At 38.7% G+C, this 24,780-nt stretch overlaps 1 protein-coding gene across 1 annotated transcript in view; it reads right to left on the minus strand.

The window, feature by feature from the left end:
• DOCK3 (dedicator of cytokinesis 3) overlaps positions 1-24,780 on the minus strand; it is a 167,927-nt gene that overhangs the window by 111,143 nt on the left and 32,004 nt on the right. The window contains exons 5-6 of the mRNA XM_017732287.1: positions 15,015-15,163; positions 7,014-7,098 (exon numbers count right to left, since the gene is read on the minus strand). Coding sequence (XP_017587776.1) covers positions 7,014-7,098; positions 15,015-15,163 — 234 coding nt within the window. The remainder of the gene's footprint in view (positions 1-7,013; positions 7,099-15,014; positions 15,164-24,780) is intronic.

A 24,780-nucleotide genomic window follows, 5' to 3' on the forward strand; every position in this document is an offset into this window, starting at 1 on the left:
AAAAGGTTTCAGAGAGCTTTAAAAAAAATCATTAATGATTCTACCATGCCTTTCCCTGCATATCATCTTAATATTAGCATTTTAAACAGAAATATTTACACTGACACTACCACACACTAATAAATACTTTCTTCATTTGCCCCATCTCTCTCCTATTACAAACCCAACATCTTACTCTGACCAAACATTTACACTCTGTATCAGAATTAGCAGATCTGTTGACAAACACAAAGCTTCAAAGGAGGTGAAAGTAAAAGATTGTCCACAAAATGTATGTGGCAATATTCTTCTCAATCTATGACACTGTCTTTCACACAGAACACAAATAAGATTTTTTTACCACAAAAGGAGAGAGACTCTTCATAATGAGAATAAAGCAAGGAGATATTGGGGTACTGAGGAAGCTGGCAGAAGTGCTCACTGAGCCCCTTTCAATCCCTCACCAGCTGTTCTGGTTAACTGGGGAGGTCCCAGTCAAACATGAGCCAGCAGCGGGCCCAGCTAACCAAGGACGCCCCTGTATTTGACACTGGTGATGGCACATCTCAAATCCTGTGTTCAGTTTTGGGCCCCTCACTGCTGGGTTGGCTATTAGGGAAAATTTTGTCACCCAAAGCGTTGTCAAGCATTGCAACAGGCTGCCCAGGGCCGTAGTGGAGTCCCCACCCCTGGAGGGATTTAAAAGAAGTGTAGCTGTGCCACTTGGAGACGGGGGTCGGTGGGGGCCTTGGCAGTTCTGGGGGAATGGTTGAGCTCAAGGATCTTAAAGGTGTCCTCCAACCTAAACAATTCTATGAATTCTAAATGGCATATTTTGACATCTGTTTACATTCACAGTTATAAAAATGCCCTCTTTCACACTCTCAGTAGAAAAAGAGTGCTCTAGTGCTCCACTGTTCATCTGAATATTGCACCATCTTCTGAATGTTAAAAGCCTTTAAGTTGGCTGAGTTGTCTATTTAATCTTTTTGTCACCTGCAACCACTCAGAATCATCTGGCACAGAAAAGACCAGTTATTTAAGCTACTCAAGGTATCCTGACTTCTTTTGATTAAATTAATCTCTAAATCCAAGTAAGAAAGTGAGAGAGACACCCAAGCAACACAAATATGAGAGGTGGTCTGAAGAGATCCCTCAGCAAACACTGCTGCTTACAGAGTGTACACTGAGGTAAACCTATAACAATAAGTGGTAAAAATCTCAGGTTTTAATTTTTTCCACTATCAGAAGATAAGATTTTACTAACTCTCTGCTTTTATGCTTCAGGACCACATTGTAACAATACAATCACTGACTGAGTTAATTTTACGCGCCCTTGCCTCTGGCCAGGCAAAGTGCCCAGAGGGTATGTGCCATTTTTGGGTACTTGGATGGGAGGGTGACTGAAAATAGCCAACATGGATTTATCAGGGGTACATTATGCTGGATCAAGTGATTCCCCTGAGGTAAAATAACCAAATCAGTAGATGAGGGAAAATCAGTGGCTGTTGTTTCTCCTCTGCTCAGCAAGGCCCTCAGCACAGTCTCCCACAGCATTCCTGTACCCAAACTGTAAAGTTACACCTGCATGGGTAGACTAAACTATTTTGTCAAAAAACCCCACAAACAGTAGGATTTTCAGGCTCCAAAGGTAGTGGTTAATGGTGTAGATTCTTCAGGGGTCTGTCCTGCGACCTATGAAGCCTTAAATTCCCAGATGATCCTAAACTGGGGGCAGCAGACTGGCAGGGTCCCACTAAAGCAAGCCAAATGTAAGTCAGGGGAGCACTCTGGCAGCAGGGACATTTAACAATGTACTGTTTCTGTTATTAGGAATGGAGCCAGTAGACTGAGAATAACATTTATTCCTTTTTCCTTAGCACTCAGTAAACTACAGCTGAAACACTGCATTCAGCAAAGGACAGCGAAGCAGCCCAAGGTGCTTGAGGAGGATGGAGGGAATGCAGCATTTTGAGTCTGGAGAAGAAAAGGTTTGTAGGTGACCTGTGGCAGCCTTCCTGTAACCATGAAGTTCCCAGCACAAAGACATAGCCAGGCTCTCCACAGAGCTGCACAGCAGCTTGGTCAAAATACTGTGGTCATCAATTACAACACTGGATATGCCAATGTTCCAACAAGGAAAAATATAACTCCATCAGGGCAGCCAAGCATTAGAACAGGGATCCAATCCTTTCCCTCGAAGAATTTCGACATCCAATTGGACAAAACTCTTTGTAGCCTGGTCTGAGCTCAGTATTGACCTTGCATTGGGAGTAGGAAGTTTGCCTAGACCTCTCTGAGGGCCCTTCCAACCTGAAAAGCCTTTCAAGGTGATATAAAAATCAGGACTGTTAAGAAATTATCCATCTTCCTTCTAAAAAACAAAAAAAAAATCAGTTTTACCTTTATTCTTCCCAAAAGATAGTTGTCTGTAAAGGTTGTGCACACTTTAACAAATACAACATTCAGTATAGCTGTTCTCAAAGTGTTTCGTGATGCTTCAACTGATTCCTTGCTATTGAAATCTAGGCCTATTGATTCTTTTCCTATCCATCATTAGGATGAAAAGATTAATTAATTCAGCTTGTGATTGCACTATAACCTCAAATCTCCTCTACAAAACCACCTAAGCTTGCAGTGTCCCAATCTGTACTTCTGAGGTAACAATTGATTGCAGCAGTTAAAACCTTACATTTCTGATTCTCCCTGGTATACTACACTTTTCATATAATTTCTTCAGTTTCTCTATATTATTTGGAATTCTGATCCTTCCCTCCACTGAAAGAATCAGAAATACCATTTCCAACTTTGTGGATTTTGTATATTTAGTAAGCAGACTCCCTATTTCAGCATCTAGTCCTTAATTAAACTTGAAGCACTACAAAATGGAGGATGACCTCAAGAAATTCAGCAAATTCATCCCTCCTCCTATTTAATCAAATTATTGACAACCATTCTCCTTTTCTTTTTTTTCTTGAGTATGGGTTTTTTAATTAGCTCTGTGTTTATTTTACAGTAATTTCATCTAGAACTACTGACCTTTGGAGAATTTAAATTAAGAAAAAAAGTTTAAAACCTTTATTTAAATCTAAATATGGCATCAGCTGCTTCTCCTCTATCCACTATACATATCTGTGTTCTGGAAATACATTGAAACTTTTTAAAATTACTTATTCTGGACAAGTTCACACTCACTCATGTCCTTGCTGCAAGTAATTATTATTTTCTTTTATTATTATTATTATTTTCCAGCATTTTTTACAGGGAGAGAACAATTACTAGCTCCTCCTCCATCACCCATTTTTAAGGTGTGAAGTTTGCTTGCCCTTTGCTGGTATTCTGGAACCTTACCCACCTTCCCAATGATTATCACTAACACATCTGATGTGGCTTCTCTAGAGATCCCAGCTGGAATGTACACAGTTCTAAATCCCCTGGAACTAAAATGTTCTTGATAAAGTTAACATCTTACCAGAGTTTAGTGGGGCAAGAAGGATATTAAATGCCACATTATTTTCTTGCATCATGTGCCAGTTGGTTTACTCCAGTATAAAAACTTTTCTTTAGCTTCCCAGTACCATCAGGTTATTTATATAAAACTGTTTCTTGATACAATTGACCACATTTGCTTGTTAAACTTGAATTTGTGCATTGCCCAATTTTTCTATTTGCCCATTTGTGCTATTCTATTATACTTCTCTATAAAATTCGGCTCTTGTAAACTTGCTCTTGGTAACCTCAATGTCCCTTTCACTCTAACGCCTGGAGGAAAAGAAGAATTCCTAACTTATCCAACTTGGCCTGTTAGTGAGCATCTTTGGTTTTGTTCTTAATTTACTGAAAGAGCTATCAATTCTCCTTACCTTCTTCTTCCCATCAAACCTCTTTCTCATGGTATCTTATCTACCAATATCAGTTTTCAGTGTTGTTCTTCCTCATTCCTTTCCTAGCAATGCCTGGTAAGTGAATCCCATCATTCCCAAGTCAGTCTTAAACTGCTTTCTGCCTTAATATTCTCATCTGACCTCTTACTGGGGTTTAGAACCCAACATACACAAACCTGTTCTCTGTCAATCTGCTTTGTTAAACAGAGAACAACCAAGAAAATCACAACAAAGATTTCGTGATCTTCCTGTCCAGCTTGTGTCCAGCTGTTTTCCTTATCTAGTAGAGTTCTGGGTAACTGAACTATTTTCTTGACTATTCCTCCTTACCAATCACATTTACCATCGGAATAAAGAATAAACAGTTATGAGGTGCATTAATGGCAGCATTAATTTGAAACTATTTGTTTAGGAACTCTATTTTTTTTTTAATACGAACTCTGGTGAACTCACGGCATTTCTCTCACACAGCTGGAAGAAATGCCTAAGCTGCAGCAGTTACACAGTCAACAGCTGTGCCTTTCATGCACCTCCTGAACTTGTCCTGAAGACACACACCCACTTCAATAACTTTATAGAAAAGCTAAACCTAATTCATCACCAGCTTTGAACACTTCTGATTTGCGAAATGACTTCAGACGTTTGTAACTTGTAACCCTTTCCACTAAAATGTGCCATCCAAGTGTTCCTGACATTCTGCAGGACTTTGTGTTCCTAAACGACAACTTCAATCCAGTGGCAACTCCAGCACTGAGCTCTGTGGCAGAATTCTGAGAACATATTTTCCCACCATTCAAAAGTAATATGTATTTTTTAAAAGTGTTCTGTCATATTGGTTAAAGTCACAAACATTGTCATAGGGAAAGGGCAACTTGCTTTCCTTCAGGAGCAAAGCAACAACTCCTGACAAATACTGTGCATCCTGCAGCCACTGGCATTTAGCTTCAGAATGAGTAACGTGGAGAAGCAGGATGAGCACGGCCTCAGAGCACAACAGTTCTGCCAAACAGATGAATTCAGCATCACCCAGCAGTCATGGATACACTTAGCATGAAACATGAGAGCTGAAAAAGAGGCTCAAATTTAACAACTTACAATTTATCAAGAAGAGCAGTGCTAAGTCTAATGACTGAGTAAAAAATGCTTGAATCTGTTGTCGCAGAGAGAAAAGTCTGATGTGCTACCTCACCCACTGCTCTGCTAATGAGTGTTTTCTATGTTACATTTAACATCCTACAATCCTGAAAATACAAGAAAGCAATTTGGCTCTCACAACTATTCCTGCAAGATTATTCTACAATGTAAAACCCATTGCTCATTTGAGAATCCATGAAGTATTTCATCACAAGTAAGGAGGATTCTCTCCCTGAGTTTTTGTTAAATAATACCAATGATCCCCCAACCATATTAAAAATAACCCTAAAACAACCTAAGTCACCAACATACCCTTCCCTCATTTTGTACTAAATTCAAGTTTAAAAAAGTAACAGGTTTTCAGCTGCTTTGGTTCCTGAAATTGCCTTCTGACTGTGAAGAGATGTGATTAGACAGCACTGTCCTCTTGCATCTACAGATGCCGGCAGCAGTGAAGTGTGAAGTGAGTAATGGTGTGTCCTGAGCCCAGCCCAGAACGGAGCAGCACAGGCACAGGACTAAGGGGTGACACAATTAGGCTGCTCTGGCAATAAATATTGCCTACTTGCAGTATTCCAAGAATTCAGAGTAAAAAAATGTGCAGAATAAACCTCAGAGTAATAAACCAATCCTTAGTTAGCAACTAATCTCACACTCTGAGTCTTCACTGATTGAATTTGGTAGCGAGTTATTTCCATGCTGTACTGAAGGAAAACTCTGCTATACTGGCACCAAACTCTCCTCAGACCATGGAAAATCAGGAACAAACTTTAAAAATTAGCTCTATAGACTGGTGTACTTTCATATTTCTTATGCAACACTTTTTATTTCTTTCCATGAAATCCACTGTTATATGGTGCAAATAATCCAAACCAGCAACAGCACCCAGCCTGTTTACAAAACATGCCTTTGGTTTAAGGAAAAGGTATATCTTGCACACCAAAACCCATCCCCAAGCCATGGACCTCTCTGCTCCTAATCTGAAATAGCTGAAAGTCAAAACTGTTTTAAAATAGGAAATTAAAAGCTTCCTAGAAGTGAGTGACACTGTAACAGCATTACGTAGAAAACACTCTATTTTCTTTGGAAGATATTAAGTGAAGAAGTTGTATAAAATAATTGCTGAGGGGCTTTTATTTGGGTTGTTTGGGGCTTTCTTTTTTGGATAAAACAGCCTCTGAGGAAGGGTTTTCATTCACTTTCCTGAATTTTACATGCTGCTTACCTGCTGGACATTACATGCTGTTTCTCCCTCTACAGTTACATCACAACACAACCAAAATTATCTGTATTAGTCCTACTAACAGAGAATCCAAACACAATTAAGTTGTAACATGCATCAGTGACTTTACAGTTCGTTAATGGCACAATTCACATTTCCAAAACAACTTCAACTTCATTAGGTACCAACAGGACTGTACAAGTGACTAATCATGACAGAATTTGGAACTCACTCCAGTGAAGGGATTATACTACTTTACCTGAAAATCCAAATATTTTTATTCAAATGCACATCATGTTTTTAAGGAGCACTGACATAAAACAGGGATGGTCTTAATGCTCAAGGATTAATTTTGCTTAAATTAACTTACGCACTGGTCTCCCTCCTCTCTGCCCTTTTTTAGTGAGCTCAAAAAGTCTTTGTAGCAGGGCAAAGATGTTTATTATCTATGCAACCACTAAACCCAGACTTTTCACTTAGGTATTCTTCATCTGTAGATCTGCTGAAAGAATCAAATAGTGGCTCTCATGGACTTTCTGGGCTCACAGAACCTTCCAAGAGTAACACTGTGTTAGTTTATTAATTGAACTGAAAATGTATCAAAGCATGCCACTGCTTAGGGTACTCAGGCTACCAGAGACACAGCGCTGGTGGTCAGGGTGCAAATGAAGAAGACATTTAGATTACAACACCATTTTAAACAAGAAAACATGGAAGAGTAAAGAATAAAAACATTTTCTCTTCTTTCCCTCCCACAGTGAAAACTCAGAGCAATCTTCCACAGAATTTCTTACCATTTTATAGAGGTCTGAAACACTGATCTGATCTGAATCCACAACCTCAAAGTCCTTCCGAGGAACTAAGTCAAGGCCCAAATGTCTGGAAGAGAAGGAAGGAGCAGTGTCAGGGTGGTACATGAAGGTTCACCAGCACCTCCTGCATGTGCCTCCTCCATGGCAGGGACATGGAAATAGTCAACTATTCCAGTCTGACTGCAATTGTTAACCATTAAACATGTAACCCTTCTAAAGAAAATTTAATGCAAATATCAAAAAATCCCTCTACAAACTTGTTACTTTTTGTTCCCTGACTTCAGTGGAGCTCTGGCAATTAATGCAGGGGAAGCTTTTGGCCAGTATGTTGGTGCAGTACCCCAAAAAAGTTAATTTTGTACATGGAAATGTAGCAGGTAAAGACAGTTCGTACTCAGGTTTCTGCTGCAGTATTTGAGTAAGATCCTCCACTACATAATGAAAAAGTTCCATTAATAGCCCTGTTCAAACGTGCCAACAGATCCTGAGCCTTGGGAAGCTGCTTTGATATTCCTGGTGTTCATAAAACTTCACCCCCAACTTTATTACTGTGGAAACATAGTATTTTTTTAAATAACAAACAATAACTGCAATAACAATAATCTTAATCTCTATTTGTAACACACACAAAATATTTTTAATCATTCTGAACAGAATTAATATTTTGGTTCAAATCAAATACATAAACTGATAAAAAAAGAATACCAATGCAAAGATGACTGGTTAAAGAATTCAGCTGTAAAGAAGGCAGTGCAGGTCATGGCTTCACATGAGTAGCAGACAGGATAAGATATTCTTCATCCAGACAAATAAATGACAACTGTTAATGATTAATTAATAACTGTAGACTGCAGAACATGACAACCTTAAAAGTGACAAAACTCAAGTTTTGCTCCATAGATCTTCAGTTTCTGAGGCAGAGAGAGTTCTGAGCATTACAATAAAAAGGTACACTAAACACACATTAGGAGTAAATTTGAAAAAAAACCAACACATGAATTAACTATTTTCCTGCTTCTGCCTTATGTAACTTTGATACTTCACTTCTAGACATTTTCTATTGAAATTCTTGATAGTCTTAAAAAAAAAAAAAACAACAACTTCAGAAGAGGTGCCCTCACCAACTACCTTGGCACTCCTTTTATAATGAACTATAAAAGAAAAGCAAAAGTCAATTTAATTTTGTAATCAGAGAGGGAAACATTCTGCACAGACTTGTTCCTGATGGCAAATGAAAAATTTTATTGAGAAAAACCTCTCTGGTACTGCAGAGTAATTGTGTGGAGCAATAACAGAAGGCTCCAGGCAATCCAGTGTCTCTTTCTGAGCAATTGGCTTAAAACAACAGCCAGGGAGAAGCAGCTCACCAGGAGGAAGCTCAGCTACCTTTGCTCACCACGGTGCTTTTAAACGTTACCCAGAAGTTTCCAAACTCCGTAATTCTTTTTTGAAACTCAGCCTAATCAGGTTTTCCTTCTTTATTTATATCCCTAAGCCATCACACCTCAAAAATATAGCTCAGCCCTGTTCACTTGTCCTGGCAGCACTGTATGGTCACTGAAACATCCTACTGAGAAACTGGAATTTCCAGTTTCTCAGTTCTTTGCTAAAATCAATTATCTTTTCAGTGGAAAAAAGGGAACAGCTTTCCTTCTTCAATGCAGTTTCATGTCAAATACCAAATTCTAAGTTCTAATGCCACATTGTGAAAGTGATGGTTTCACACTTTGTTTTGATTAAACCTATCAAACACAAGTTATCTGTGGCCCAGGACCAGTATCTGAAAACTGCAGCTGCAAAAATGAAAATGACTATCTATTTACCAAATGAAAGAGATTAAAATAAGGCCACACTAGGTAATCCTTACCTGCAGCTGCCAGCTGAGCCTCCTTATCACACAAAGTCAAAAAATATAATACCAAAAAAAGGTAAAATCAGTAAGAGATCACTGCAAAGGTTTTTTTTAAAAAATGTTAATGCTCATCAAATTCATGTATCTAAACAACCTCCAAAATACCCTGTCATTCACGTGTGTGCACACTCCCACCCCTGAAGTACATTGATAAAGGAGGGATTTCCCCTCAGCACACAGATATTGAACAAATTATTCCCCACTAACATTATCAAAGCCACTTGTGTGTGCACTGCAGTTCCAGGGCAGTCATAGAGCTCTGTTAAAGTTGCCCAGGAACACCTGGCCAAGCCAATCCCAGCCTGACAAGGTTCTGTTCACATCATTTCAGCTCTCTGGAGAGCTGGGGTGAAGCAGTGCCTGCACTCATTACTCAGAACGTGACAAGTGTATTATCTTCTGCTTAATAACGTTCAACACAACTGCAGCAGCATCCCTGTGAAACTTATCTAATACCCTATTTTTAGTTAAATCCCTTAACACCGTGGATTTTCAGCCCAGAAGATTCTCATTCTCTAATACTATGTTAATCCTGCACAACACTTGCTCCCAGCAAATAAGGGTGTCTTGGCTGGAGCACAAACATGCAGCCATTTACTGGTGGAAGGTGGAAGTTCAGGTTTGTACACTCAATTTGTATCAATAATTTTTTTGCCTGTGAAGGACTGACAACATAATGTTTGAGATGGCAATGACAGTCAGTGGCCCACTTTCCCTCTCAATTATCAAACACTGGGGGAATAGAAGAGCCCTAGCTGCCAGGCAGTATTTCTCCAAAACAGAGCATGCAAAAAATTACATAATGTGCTGGTTTGTTTATTTGACAGTTCCTGTCTGCACAATACTTTCTTTTACAAGCAAATTCTTGTGCTCTTTTATTCTGCCTTCACACTGAACTGCCCTTCAAAATTATTTCCCAAGTATACCTACAAAATATCACCAAGCCTATCAATTACCTCTTGACTGCATCTGTTTGGGATACCTCCAGCTGGCATTTAGGCATTCTTCCTCTTCTACATAAAGGTCTTCACAATTTTCCTTTCTTTGGGGGAAAATAATTTTTAAAATCCACCACCTAAAATCTCTAGATAATTTTCTCTCAAGTAATATGAAATCCAGCCAATTGACAAAAATACAGGGTTTTTTAATACTGAAAGGGATGAACACACAACTCAAGGTTAACTAGGCTTCTAGAAAAAAACAGCTTGGTTTTAATGGTAATTTTGAAGAATATTCCTAATTTCTAGTATGTCCATATATTTACAATACAAACAGCACAGCATTTAGAATCTGTAAAACCACAAGTCAGGATAACTCTTCCTAGAAGAGCCTTGCAGAAATATTTCATTTTACTTTAAAAAAAACCCCAAAAAACTCTCAGATGCAAACTCAATCTTGAAGAACAAATTGGGAGAGCTCATCACATCTCTGGAGGGTGCACGATCTCATCTCCTTTGCTCCAAAAATGTCCACTTTCCCTCAACCTTTTCATCTTTAATTCTACAGGCATCAATTTTTCTTGTATTCCTTCTCTCAGTATATCAAAGCCTCATTCAATATCATTCGTATTTCTCTTACACAAATAAAGATGGTGAAGGGAAAGAAAATGATCCTAGCAGTGATTCACATAAACTACATACAGACTTTAAAACAGACTTTGATGAAAATACAATACAGAAATCCATGGAAAATCAAATACATGAAAAAAACATGTTTGTCAAAATGAGACTCTAATAATACAACCTGATACTTTTCTTTGATGGAATTAAGTTATTTTATGTTAAAAACTGCAGGGGCTGCCATCTATACAGAAATTAATAAAGTACTGATGTAATGCTACACAGGAAATTATTTCTTAAAATGAAGATGATGAGATGAAGGTAAAGAATCTTAGGATAAAAGGGAATTGTAGCAAATACTTCGGAGCATGGCAGTATCAGGCTACAGAGAAAGGTTTTTCAGCTTTTCCTCAAAGATCGACATTCAGGAAAGTTTCTTAGACCTTTAACCCCAACTCAATCATTACTCCAAGCCTATTCAGGAAAGATGCTGTACATTTAGACAGAAATGGCAGCTGCTCTTCCTGCAACCTTCTTAAAGGCATTTCTTTATGGTTAAGTTGGTCTCTCCCATTTTGATCTCCTTTGATACAATGCCAACTACTGCAATAAAACTGCCTTTAATTCTCAAAACAGGTATCATCTGTACTTTTAATTCATATATCCACATGCATTTTACCAACTTTAAGCTAATTGTTGCAACACTACCAAAAAGTCATTCTAATTCCTTTTATGTCAAGAAAATATGACAAGAGGGTAGATCACTCCAAGCCCCAAAATAATCTAATAGTGTGAGCACTGAAATGTAGGGCTTTTTGAAATTTAAGACTGTGCTGACTTCACTGGATCACAAAATTCCCCTCCACAGTTATGGATGTCAGTAGTTAGCAGGTACTAACATTGCAACTGCTACTGGCTTTCCAACTGCAATTGTGAGGTAGGAGAAAAACCATGACTTTAAACGTGTGTTACATTTTCTTTGCATGACAGTGTGAAAGATTTATTGCTAATATTTTCCCTTTGTTTTTCATTTTAAACACTCATTTGTACCTCTTGGCTACCTGTGGATCTTTCTGTGTAGAATTTATGGCAACTATTTGGAATATTTCTTTTAATGCAATGATTTTAATAACATTTTATGGGGAAAAGGAATAACCTTTGACTAAAAAGTAATACAAGCCTACAAACTCATCTTGTTTATGGCTTTTATCTGTCAAAAATATGAAGGTATTGGTGGCTCCCCCTCTTTACTCTGTTTCTGACCCTAAACACAGAGTATCTATACCACATTTATAGGGAAGGAAGTGTCTTCCCTAAGTATGAAAGGAAACCTGGATGCTTTCTGGTAATCTGACAGGTGCTACATTAATCTGAAAGAATCATCCTGGAGATCAGGTGAAATGACCTCTGATTTTCAAGCTGAATTACTTTGAAGAAAGCTTTATCTGCCTTTCTGGCACACAAGGTATTGCACATACTGCTGCAATTAGCTTTTGGCACTGAAGCAGAAGCAGAGGATTCACATTTCAAATAGAAGATCTGTCAGGCAGATTCCTTCATCTGTTTTTGATGCAAAAGTCTCTACAATGAAACAGCTTTTCATCAGCAAAAAAAGTTGCATTCTGGTTTCTCATTCTAAGCAATAGTAAAAGTTGAAAAACTTATCCATTCATGTAGAAGCAGAAACCTAAACAAAAATTCTAAAATCAAGTATCTATTTTACTTGAAACATGACAGAAAATGAGATGAAGAACTGAAGAGTCCACTTCATAACATGATTTAAATGAGATGATAAATAGCAGATTTCAGCTTTATAACATTTATAACAACTTTTTGCTTGTTATTTACAGACCATTGGACACTTCCAATAGCATTTCAGACTTCCACATATTAATATTATGGCCAATTGTATCAGAGTGAAACATTTTTAGAAAGCAGAAGTATTTGCAGCATTCTGTATAAAACGCAGCAAGATATGCAGGAAAGAAAGCAGTAGATGAGATTTTGGTTGTGCAAAAATACACAGAGAGATGCTTAAAAGTGCAAGTCTAAAACCAGCAAGATGCTCATCTGAAAGTAGCAAATTCTGATTGGGAAACACAAAATCCTCTGCAGCAGCAGTATCAGCCCTGCATGTGAGCAAACCCAAGCTACCTGGGGGTAACTGGAACAAGGAACAAAGCACGAATGAGTGAACAAAAGGATGAGTCCAGGATCTTTTTTTGTACAGGGGAGAAAGAATGTGTAAGCAACAGAAAATGGAATTGCTACAGGAAGGGGCAATCAGTATTGTGTTACAAGAATGATTAGCAACAATACAGAGGGTTAGCAGCAATAATAAGTAAAACGGTATTCCCACATTTTAATAGACCAAACTACAGAGCAAAACTTACTATTTACAGTAGGCACACAAAACGAAGCAAATAAAAGGTCTGAAAACAGTCTAAATGACTTCTTTCACAAAAGAAGAAACCTGCAGCTATTCATCCAAGGAGTTTATCTGTCCCTTGATTTCCACCAGCTCCCACCAAGGGATGAAGACTGAGCCACTGCCAGTGTATTTAAGGGAAAAATTATACCAGTTTAACAAAGAGGAAAAAAAAATCCCTAACTGGTGGTGACAAGAAGTGTGAGTTTCATGTTTGCATCACTCCTTCCCAAAGAATACAATTCATTAATGATCAAGGTCAGGACAAAAGTAGCCTCTCACTAAATAAGCAAGCATGCTACATATCAGACGTGTGAGATGACCTGTTTCCTGAAAGCTACGTGGCCATGGAGGATCTCCTGTTAAACTGGACTGTCTTGAGTAATTACAGCCCTGCTCAAACTGCAGGTACTCAGTCTTCTCAGACATCATTAATGCACATTAATAACAAGGTTTTTCATTTATTTTATTTGCAAATCTCAAGTATGACAAAACAAGCAATTAACACTATCATAATACTTGAGAAAGGGCAGTACTATGTGAATATGTATATGAAAATTGTTAGTGTTTTTAGCAGATTAACACAGCTGGTCGTAAGTTTTGTGATAAAACTCAGAGAGGGTGGATAGAAGAAAGTGGCAGAACTCTTCCAAAATTCTGTGGAAAAGTGTGTTGTTGCAGAAATACCCTCCAAGTCCCAGATATTTAGATTTAAATACTGTATGTATTTCTGATATCATGCACCTCTTTCTCTAGGGAGTTCAATACCTGTAGTAAGAAGCAAAGAAATTTTTTTTCTCCTAAATAGGCAACCTGAGTAGATGAATATAATGCTGAATATATTTACTGATTTCACTGATGCTTCTCCATAATTGTCATGCATTAGATTTACCTTTATAGTTTTAATTACATTCCTATTTAATGGTTTTACATCAAAAATGGTCTATAGCCACCTCACAGAACAACCTATTCTCTTCACTGCTGCACTGCTGTCTGCTCTCCTCATCTTTTTTTCCTCACAGCATTTTTGCAGCTTCCTGTTGCTAATTTGATCCATAAACTCTGAGCAAAACCAGGCAGGCGTAATGCTCAAAAACAGTCTCTTGGTTCCCATTTACTCTACTGGGAATAAGAATGGAAAATATCTGTAATTCCGCACTGCAGAGCAAAGACTTGATGCAATCTATTGGTCTATGTCCTTCAGAGCTTTCTTTTAACAAGAGAGACATGAAGTGCAGCAAGGGGGCTGCTAAACCTTCATCAGGGCGTTCAGGTATGTCCCTCACAGGGGGTTTTGATGTAGGTGACTAAGGAACAGAATCAAACAAACATAGCTTAATGAAAAACATTGGATTTTCTCCTTAGCTGTCAACTTACAGGACTCCTCCCCACTCCCACATGCTCATTAGCATTAATCCCACTCCAGTGGAAAAGCAGTTGCTGTTTGTCTGAGAGTGTCACATGTGTGTCATGCACAACTTACCTGCCTGATCCACATCTCAGGACACACAAGTCTGGCCAAGGGCTGTTTTTTGTCTAATAGCAATTTATTACCATTTCTGTGTGAACGAATTGCAGTTGTCTTTGGCTTTAAAAGAACCTCTCCACAAAATCACCATGGAACTGACCAAGGAGAGCCTAAACCCCTGAGGAGCGTCATGATACAAAGTCTAAATATCACAGCCTCAGCTCCAGTGTTCCTGCTAACTGTGAGATTCTCTACTTTTTGCACCAACCATTAAAATACTTCTTCAATGGAAGAAAAATGTGCTTTAAGTACCTCTGAACATATCCTCTCAGGCCTAATATTCTCTAGGTTGGTACCAAGTAAGTAAAGTGACCTAATCCTTTTATAAGTGAGGGGAGCCCTAGGAAAGGGCTACTGGTAAACAGCTCATTCCACAGCGAGAGCAAAACTCACTGCAGAAGGCAATAAATTCACTGTAAAAAGTTATACTTGATTTTCAAATAATCCCAAGTTCTCCCTGTGCACAAATGCTATTGGAAAGAAAATGTTGTGTTGGGTTTTTTTGTTAATAAAAGTTACTTCAGAAGAATTAGAAGAAACAGTACCCAGTACTTACTCATTGCCCCAGTCCAGCCTCACTGTGAGGTGTCTCTTGACCTCTCGCACCTGATCCTGTGTCAGGTGCCCCGAGAGCAGCTGCCTGCGGAGGTCAATGAGCTCATTCATCACATGCCGCAGTTTGTAGAAAAGATCTACCTTATGTTTCTGTAAAGGCACACATTTTTGGGAGCAGGGGGGAGGAGAGAGAGAGAAAAAGAAAGAGGCAGGGAGGGAAAACAGCAGGGGAAAAAAAGAGAGGGGGGGAAAATAAGTTTGGAAAGACAAAGAATGTGAGAAAGAGAGAGAGAAAGAGAGAGATTAATAAGTTACCAAATTTTCATTTAATTACCCTAGAGGAACATCAATCCAGTTTTTATGAGCCTTAAAATATTTACATCAAAAAGTAGTGCAATTCATACTAAATAACTTCTTATTCCTAAGGTTTAGGCTCAATCTGCTAAGAGGCCCATTTTCTGATGATACCTAATGCAATCATATAGTAAATGTAAAGTTCTAGATTTAAAGCAATGGAGAGGTGAAAAAGCTTGCTTTCTGTCAGCAGCTAATTGAATGGCTCTGAGCAGTCAGCAACAATGAGCCACCACAACAGAAAAGCATTTTTAAATTATTTGTGATATTCCAGTTACCAAAATTTAGCCTGGTATGAGGGGTGTGTATGAAAATTCATTATCTAGCACTCTAAAAAGGACTAAAGACATTAACAATAAAATCCACCAGGAAAACTACTTTGAAAGAGAAAAATTACCGTCAATAATATAAACCCCCCACGCCACCACCCTCAGTAAAGATAAATACACAGAAAATCCCCCCCAAAAAACTTACACATCTAACACTTGCATCCTTTCCAGAAGACCTGGTAGTACTCCATTATGGAAAAAAACCTCTTCTCCAAAACCAAACACCCCCAAACCAGACAAGTGAAAATACTTTTTTCCCCCAAGGAAGTAACTATTTGTGAGTTCCCAAAAAGGAAAGTTTAAGGCCAACAACCAAGGCCACCCATACCATAAGATACCATAAGGATGTGTGTCCAAACTACTCCACTCTGTACTGGGTCAGGATTGTGTGTCAAAGGGGCTCCTGTCCACACAGTCGGTCTCCAATACTGCATAAAACAACCAAGGGAGATCCCAAGTAGGAAAACAAGATCTCCTGTTGCAGCTGGATGCTGGTTTTTTTAACAACTGAGCTCCATTCCCACCACTTTGCAAAGCTTGAAATGTTGGAATCTCACTTGGGAAAACACTGAGTAGATGGACTTACACAGAGACTTCATCAGCTGGCACTGCCTTGATCACATCTCTGCTTGCACATGAGTGGGTTATAAAAGCCCTCTAAATGAAGACACCTGCATTTACCAAGACTACATCTGAGAGAGGAGCATCCACAAAGAGAAGCATAAGTCTTTTCTGTTGCAACACATTATCAGAACAAGTGTTTTTCACTTGTTTACCAAAAATAGCTGAGATGAGATGAAAAAAGAAATTCCACCTACTTGAGTTTGTTTTCCTATAAGACCACTAGATTTGCATGACTTAGGAAAACAGACATCAATGCAATCCATTTTGATAAGTATTTTTTTAATTTCCCTGAACCTGATTACACATCTGTTTTGCTGAAGCAGGTTAAGCACAGATGGCATCATCAGTTGTTCCTATCAAAAAATTTTGAGACTAAAAGATGCACAGTCTTTCAACTCTGCCTCAACACCGGTTCTGGTCCTGCTTTAAAGAAAGAAAATCCGACATCAGACCTAACAGAAAGACATAAATTTCTGGGGCTGAAAATATTTATGCAAGGAAGATAATCATGCACAGCTGATAAGAATGAAATTACTCGATTTTGTTTAGGTTTTATTACTAAACGTTGTCACAAGTACATCCTATATAAACTGACAATGACAGTAGGTATGGGAAATGTCCATTTTTATATGCTATTTATTGTGAACAAGAAAAGGTTGTTAAAACACAAGATGAAAACTGTTGAGTTTGGTAATAACAAAAAAGCAAATTAAGTATATCTAAATAATAAAACAGTTGGGAATTAAATTATCATGAGAATCAGGTCCCAAACCATCATATTCAGACTTCCCAAATAAACCTGCCAAGAGAGCCACTTACTCCTGTAATGATGGTTCACGGTTATCCAAGCATTCAGATCCAGAACTCTGTGCTGGTTAAATTACAGTATGTTCTGTGGTTATGTTCAAACAGTCATTTTTTACAGAAGTATCAGAAGTATGTATTTAAATACAAATAAAGGAGATTATAGAGCACAAGTGTTTCACCTGCTCTAAACTGAATGCACAAGTACTGAGAGAGAGCTAAACACAGGGTGTCCTTCCAGAAAATCCAAGGCCCATGGCAAGGAAAGGAGGAAGAGAAAGTGGGAAGCCAGCAGAGCTGTGGCTGTGATCTTGGGAAAAATGTTATGAAGAACCGTAGATGCAAGATCCATGATACTGAAGGAATACACTCATGAGAGAGAAAGGAGAGCTAGAACAGAGCTGGAAGTGGCTTAATTCCAGGCTTGCAGGCAGAAGGGATTTTGAAGCAGTCGAAAACCAGTTTATAATATCCCTCCTCACACTACACAAGCCCAGGGACTAATGAGCTTCATTTGGGAGAGAAGGAAGGAAGGAAGGAAGGAGATGCTCACATTTTAATGACTTCTCTCTTTCAATATTTAAAAAAAACCTTCAAAATTCAACACCAAGCTAAGCTAATCAGGATTCCTACCCCTGTGTAAAGAAAACTGTAAAACAGATGACCCCAGACACCACATTTACAGAAAAAAAATCCTCCTCAGTATTAAAACCCTTCAGTTTTAGTAAGAGTAGCATCATAAACAAACCTGAAACTTTATCATGCTGTTAGGAGTTAAATAAAAGATATGCAAGTCAGTTTGATGTGTAAGCATTCATTCTATTCAATTCACAGTAAATTTTCATACAACCTCTAACCCCTCATTTTTCAGCTGGCTTTATCACAAGCTCCCAAGCAAGGAGCACTTTATCAGTCCATCTAGAATGATCTGCTGTGTGCATTTATAAACATATTTGGCAAATCTGGAATACAAAAGTAAGTATTTTTGCAGAACTTTTATCGTATTAATTAAAATGAGTCACAGACAAAGAACCTGAATGGGCTTAATGAATTGGGACTCTCCTCACATGCAGCACAAGTCCTCTAACACGTCTTGTTGCCTCCTTTTACTATCCCCAGACACAAAAACATTTGCTGTATTTCTTTGATCTGTTATAACTAACAAGTCACGCTAATCAATCTTTGGATAATCTTCAGATGTGCAGCTATGCATCAAAAAGTGGAATTCTGGCAGTACATTTTTTTCTTTTAATGACTCCATATTAACTCTGTGGAGTTCAAAAGCCAAAAGATGGGTTTGGTGTGGAGCTTCCCTCACCTGGCCCCTCTCTCAATCCCTCTCTCCAACAGGCCAGGCAGGGGAGGAAATGACAATATTTGTGGATTGGAATAAAGACAGAGAGCCTGCTCACCAACAGCCATCCCAGCAAAAGAGACCTCCCTTGGGGGAATTTACTTATTGTCAATTAAAATAGAGTTGGGTGGTGAGATCCAAAGACACAAAAAACTCTTGTCCTCAACCACCCTCTTCCCAAGCCCAACATTTTTTCCCTTTACTCCCAACTCCTCCATCCTTCACAGAATCACTTCCTCCCCACACTGGCAGGAGAATGGAGGGGTCAGTCCATGGCAGCTCCTCCTCACACTTTTCCCCTGTGCCAGGGTGGGTTCTGCCCATGTGGATCCCAGTGTGGATCCCTGCTCCATCACCGGTTCACCTCCCCCTGCTCAGCTCCAGTGTCTGTGGGGCTGTTTCTCCACTTTCCCCCTCATCTCCCTGCCCCAAAGCTGCTGCCAGAGGCCCCCCACAGCTGGGCTGAGCCCTGTGGAAGAAGCTGGAATTGGCCTCTTCCCTCAGCACCATCCCCAGAGCCAACACCTGGCACAGGGGCTCGGGGTCCTGACCAGCCCACCTGGGCCATAAACCCAACACACCTGAGCACAACACAGGCCCTGCTTCCGTGCAATTCCCTCAGGCTGCCTCTGTCATCTCTAAATAAATGCCACATAATAGGAAAATACATAACAGACTGGTACATTACAGAAGATGACCTATTTATAATCATTTTGTTACCATGACTTCATTTACCACCACTGTAAAGTCAGGATTTTGTCTCTCTCAAGAGCAGTCCCTTAAGACATTTCCTATAAAACTGCCTTAGGCTGTAATGAGGGAGAAGGGCACAAAAAATTATTTTCCTTATAAAAGCAAGTGAGTAGCTTTTCCCAGGTTCCTTATTATGGATTTTGGTATCTACATTAGATATTAAAGCCTGCAAGCACCATCAGTACATGAAAGGAAATACTCAAATTAGAAACAACACAAAAATCCTGCCTTTCTTCCCAGTTTTGTCTGGATTTTTTAAATTAAGCAAATTATATTAAAACTCTGCTGGAATTTAAAGATCTGTGCAATATTTATAGTTTAGTCTAACTCAAAATCTGTAATATTACCATGCAAACCTTAAACATCACCTATCAAATTAGAGAGTATTCATCAAGTGCCTGTTGATGAATAAAGGTCAGACTATAGGTCAATACAAAGATGTCTCAAAAACAAGGAAACGAACTGAAGAGCAAAAAATTTGTGTGGGAGATGTGGATGGTACAGAGGTGTCCTGACTGGCACCCACAGAAAAAGCAATTTGAGAACACAATTAATACTTGCACATATTCATCAGTTCTCCATATGTGCCTAGACAGCTGGTCCTCTTGGATTACAGAGCTAAAATGGACTGCAAAAACAGTTAAAAAATACAGACAACAAAAAAGGGAAAATAACATCAAGCAAGAATAAAGTTAACAAATTATAACTTCTCCTAAGTAAAACTACAAAGTCCATTTATCAAGGGTTGAGGTACCATCCTGGGGTTTTCACAAGAGGCTGGGTTTGAGCTCGTCCCTCTCTCACAGGGCACCATTGAACACCCAGAGAGTCATTGGATCATAGAAATGTTAAGGCTGGAAAAGACCTCTGAGATCATCAAGTCCAATAAACAACATTAGTCTTTCAAATCAAGTGACAGACTGAGAAAGGCATCTCTGTTTAGGTTTATTTTCATTCTTCTATCCTGAAAATCTCTATTTATTAGTTCTCAATTTATTCATAAGTATGCATTATCACGAATTGTATTTATTTTGTCTTATGAATATTCATAGCTTTTAGTTTCACACAGAAATTATTTACTCCAATAAAAATCTATTTAAATTGATTCTCTACTGTATTCACAGAGGGCATTTCAATTTACAGTGTGTAATAAAGCACAGTAAATCAGAGTGACAGAAAAAGTAAGCTCTTCAGACTTTTGCCATTTAAAACGAGTAAAGTAGCCTAAAATACTGACATGTGACAAGGGAGGAACTTAAGCAGTAAAAAGAATGATGTAACATCAATAAAGAAAGCAAAAGCAGAGAAAAAACAACAAAACAAAGCCTGGACAAGATAAGCAGAGATGTTGCTACAAGCTTTTCCTTTATATTAGATTAAATAACATGCCTGAATTACCATTTATCATACTTCAGGAGTACAGTCATTTTTTTCTAGATATATTATGTCCTTATGCTTCTTCCAAAGAGCTCAAAAGCTGAAAGACATATTGAATTTACATCAGTAACTTCACAAAAAGGTTCCTTGCACTCTTGGCAACAATCCAAGGAGAAACCAACAATTCTGCCTTACCCTGAGCTGCAAAATAAAACGAAATTCTCAAAAGAATGAAGCCTGGAATATGAAGGCCTAAATCACAGAGAAGCTGATTGGATACAGGCACCTCACACTAGCAGTGGATATGCAAACTTCTCACCTGTCCTTATTCCCCCTGTTTCTCCTACATGTACTAGAAATTTCATTTGTGCAGCGCTTGTGCTGACCTCCCCCTCTCCTGAGGAGCATTAATATGCTTTACCAGAAACCCTTGTGCAGCAAAGCAACAACTGGATTGCCTCCAAAATAATTTCAGAACTCCACTGGATTGGATTGCACATTAAAAAAAAAATTAAATGCATTCAAATTCTTTATGATAAACAGAAAACAATTGTTTGTTCTGCTCCAAAACCAAAATGGTGTATTTAAATCAAAGCTATCTGCCAACACATCCAAAAACCTGGTGATATCTTCTATTTGTTGCAAACCAAGCCTTTCACAGCTTTAAACCCCATGCAGAGGGAACCCAGGTAGCACTGCAGCAATAGCAGCACTTCGGGTACAACAGGACACAGGAGGAGAAGTCCTCACAATGTTAGCAAGGCTCTTTTGCCTTGGAAAAGGCTCTTCTCTTTTCTCAGACCTCTTGTGAAGGACAGTGGGTAATATTTAAATCTGTTGTCACGATGCTCTCCATTTAACAAATCAACCCATCTCAGTTCAGAGCTCTCCACAGAATATTATGAAGAAAAATGTTTTCACAAAGGGATAGTCCCAATCTACTGCCTTCTTCAAGAAGAGAAGCTTTCCCTTATTTGTTTCTATCACCTCACAGACCTTAACTGTTTAACCCACACTAAAGTGCAATTCAGAGTCTATTTTATTTATAATAACTCAGTACAGTACAAACAACTTCTCCACTCTAAACATCAGTTATGCCACACATGTAAATAGCTCTGAGTACAAGTTATTACACTCCCTGGCAGTCAAGATGTGCATCTTGACTCTCATATCTCTTCCTTATTTACAGCTTCAGATGCCTGGGCTGTCTAATACAGCAACTTGGGACAAGTACAAGATGACAACATTTAACAGTTACAGAAACAAGTTAAAACAAATCTGAGACACTTCTGGTGTCTGACTTTCTGCTATCAGTATTCATATGCTGTTGCTACTCTTAGGCATCATCATCATCAGGAAATGTACTTTGGCCAGCATGAGACAGGTATTCTGGGGCTGAATTAGTGTTGCTTAGCTTTTCTGGTTAACAGAAAAAAATAGGATGCTAAGAAGGGAGATTGGTCTTTTCCAGGAAAAATTTTAAGGGGCTCTGTGGGATAATTACTGTGAGAAGAGGAAAAATTTGGTTCAAGAAATACCCTAAAGTAGCCCTCTGTCTTGAGCCCATCCCCATCCTGGCTGCCAGTGCTGACAGCTGAGGGCTGGAGAAAAACCTGCCTAACGAGATTGTGGCACAGCCTGCAGCTTACCATTGCTTTGTTGAGATTGAATTGAGTTCCTAAATCTTTAGGAGCAACAGCAATATTAACCTCATTTCCTAATATCATCATAAACTTTTAACAAAGCTTAAGGAAATGGAATTGAAGGGGATAAACTTAGAGGTTTAATTCTTCATTTCTATAATACTGTAAAACAAGTGACATTAACACCCCTTTTCAATCCATATTACATTTATTGAAGTCAGTTCCAAATCCTTTGGCTATTAAACGTACTTATTTGTTTTTACGTTGTAAGAACATCTTGTTCTAGATGTTCTTAAATGTAAGAATGTACAATTTAGGATAAATTTCCATTCCGAGGAGAAAGAGATAGGCATGCAAGGCTTCTGCTATTTAATTAAGGATGATTCCCCCCAGTTTTGAATGCCTCCATCATGACACAGACATGTTAGGGCACAACATATGAAGGCATATATTTTGCTTTATCATATTTCTTTAGAAGTATTACTAACAAGACCAGGTAAGTTAGCCCTCTGAAAGACAACACACCAAGGAAAGAGGCTTATTTTTCCCATTTTTTTCAGGTCGTGATCCTGCTTTTTGTCCTGCTCCCTCTCCTCAGGATCCTGAGCTCTCCCATCTCAAGGGCACTACTGCTAAGGATGCCTTTGACCTTCACATCCCCAACCTGCCCTCCCCTGTTTGTAAATACGTGGTCCCAGCAGGGAAGGAGCTTTAATAAGCAGAACTAGAATCGGTACCAAATGTTCCCTGCTCTCATCACCACCTTCCATTTTTCTCGTAGACTTGTGTCCCCTATTTACATTAAAACCACAGCCATAATGGCCCTTTCCTTTCCAAAATACATTTGCTGAATCATGTGGGATCTTCCAGAGGGAAAACTGATGGTCTTGAAAAACAGCAAGTGTATTTCTTTCCCCTCGGAAGTTCTGGTCCCACAAAGCTTGGAATATTGGTAAATCCAGCTGGAAGAGGAGCACCTCCAACCTCCTGCTGGAATCTCTGTCCCAGCCATCCGAAACGCCTCCTGCTGGAAGCACTGGGAATGCCAGCAGACCCCACTAATCCTGATGGACTGGAAAAGGGAAAGCTGTGTGGCCTTTACGTGATAAAGATCTAAACCCAGAGGACTTGAGGACGATGCTGCATTTGATACTAACTGGTGCTATTTACCTGTAAGACAAGCAACAAATGAAAATATTCTGCTCTAAAAGAAACTGAAGCAGTATTGGGTAAGTGTGGAAGCCTCTATATTCCATACTTTCAGAAGACTTTTTACTATCATTTAAATGCAAAAGAAATGAAGGCATTCAGAAGAAAGCTTCCTACCCGTAACTAAATGGTTACATTCTTTTGCAAATACAACATATCTCTCCACAAAAATCAGTATTTTAAGGTTATTTTCTGCATGACAGAGAATTATATTACCTTTCACATCAGTTTTAAAGTAGAGTTAAAAGCTTTTGTTTACACTTTGAATAAACATGATATATTTATTGAAGTGGTATTGATAAATTATTAACATTCATACTAATTGATAATAGTCATGCTAAGTTAGAACTTGCATGATAAATATCTTTGGAGAAATTCAAACTGATTACAGCATATTACAAGTTCTGTCAGATAAATAGTTTCCCCTTAGCAGTGCCTTACTCTGCCAAATTCTCAAGCTGAAAAATATTTTCTCCCTAAAGCATTTCCATTGCATTTAAATCAAACATCTGCTCTTCCAATGCTATTTACATTCTTAACAGGGAACTTCACATCCAGTGGGGTTCAAGGATATAACCTGATACTTTCACCCTTTTGCCAGCTCCTCTCACACAGTGTCCCACAAGGCACAAAATTAATATGCTCCTTCACACATTGGAGGGCTCTAGAAGGAGCATTACTGCTTTGGACCTGAGAAACACAGCAGTTTTTTAGAGGGAAAAAAAGCTCAGAAGAAGTCCCAGAGTCTGTAGGACTGGGTCACTACGAGTCATCTTGAACATCTCTAACAATTCTTTGTCTCTGTCAGGATCCCTGTAGGTCACGCAACACAACTTCATTATGTTAGAGAAGACTTTGCCAAAAGCCAGTTTAAAGTAGCATTAGGGGCACTTAAAACACTAAGAAAGAAAACCACAAGCAAAATACACAGCATTATTCCCACAAAATATAGAACACAGACCATTATTTGCAAACCGGTTTGATTAGCGCATTTTGTAATTAATGATCCTGGGCATGGTGCCACCATTTGTCCTCCAACAGTTCTGTGAATCCCTAAAGAAAATTACTGACTGGATTTCAGTAGTTTTCCAACTAAACTGTCTAATGGAGATTCAAAACATTTCAACTATGCTTCTCACAGACAGGTTGCAGTAATCTTCACTCCTCTAAAAGAGACAATTTCAGCTTCAAAGGAACAGCTCTAAGTAAAAAAGTCTGTGGGTTTGCAAAATCCAAGACCACTGCCCAGCAGAGTAAAATCCTTTACAAAAGGAATGGTAGCACATTTACCCAGCAATTTAAATAGAGATTGATCCATTT

This window comes from Corvus brachyrhynchos, unplaced genomic scaffold (assembly GCF_000691975.1).
Source record: "Corvus brachyrhynchos isolate BGI_N302 unplaced genomic scaffold, ASM69197v1 scaffold4, whole genome shotgun sequence".
Lineage (NCBI taxonomy): Eukaryota > Metazoa > Chordata > Aves > Passeriformes > Corvidae > Corvus > Corvus brachyrhynchos.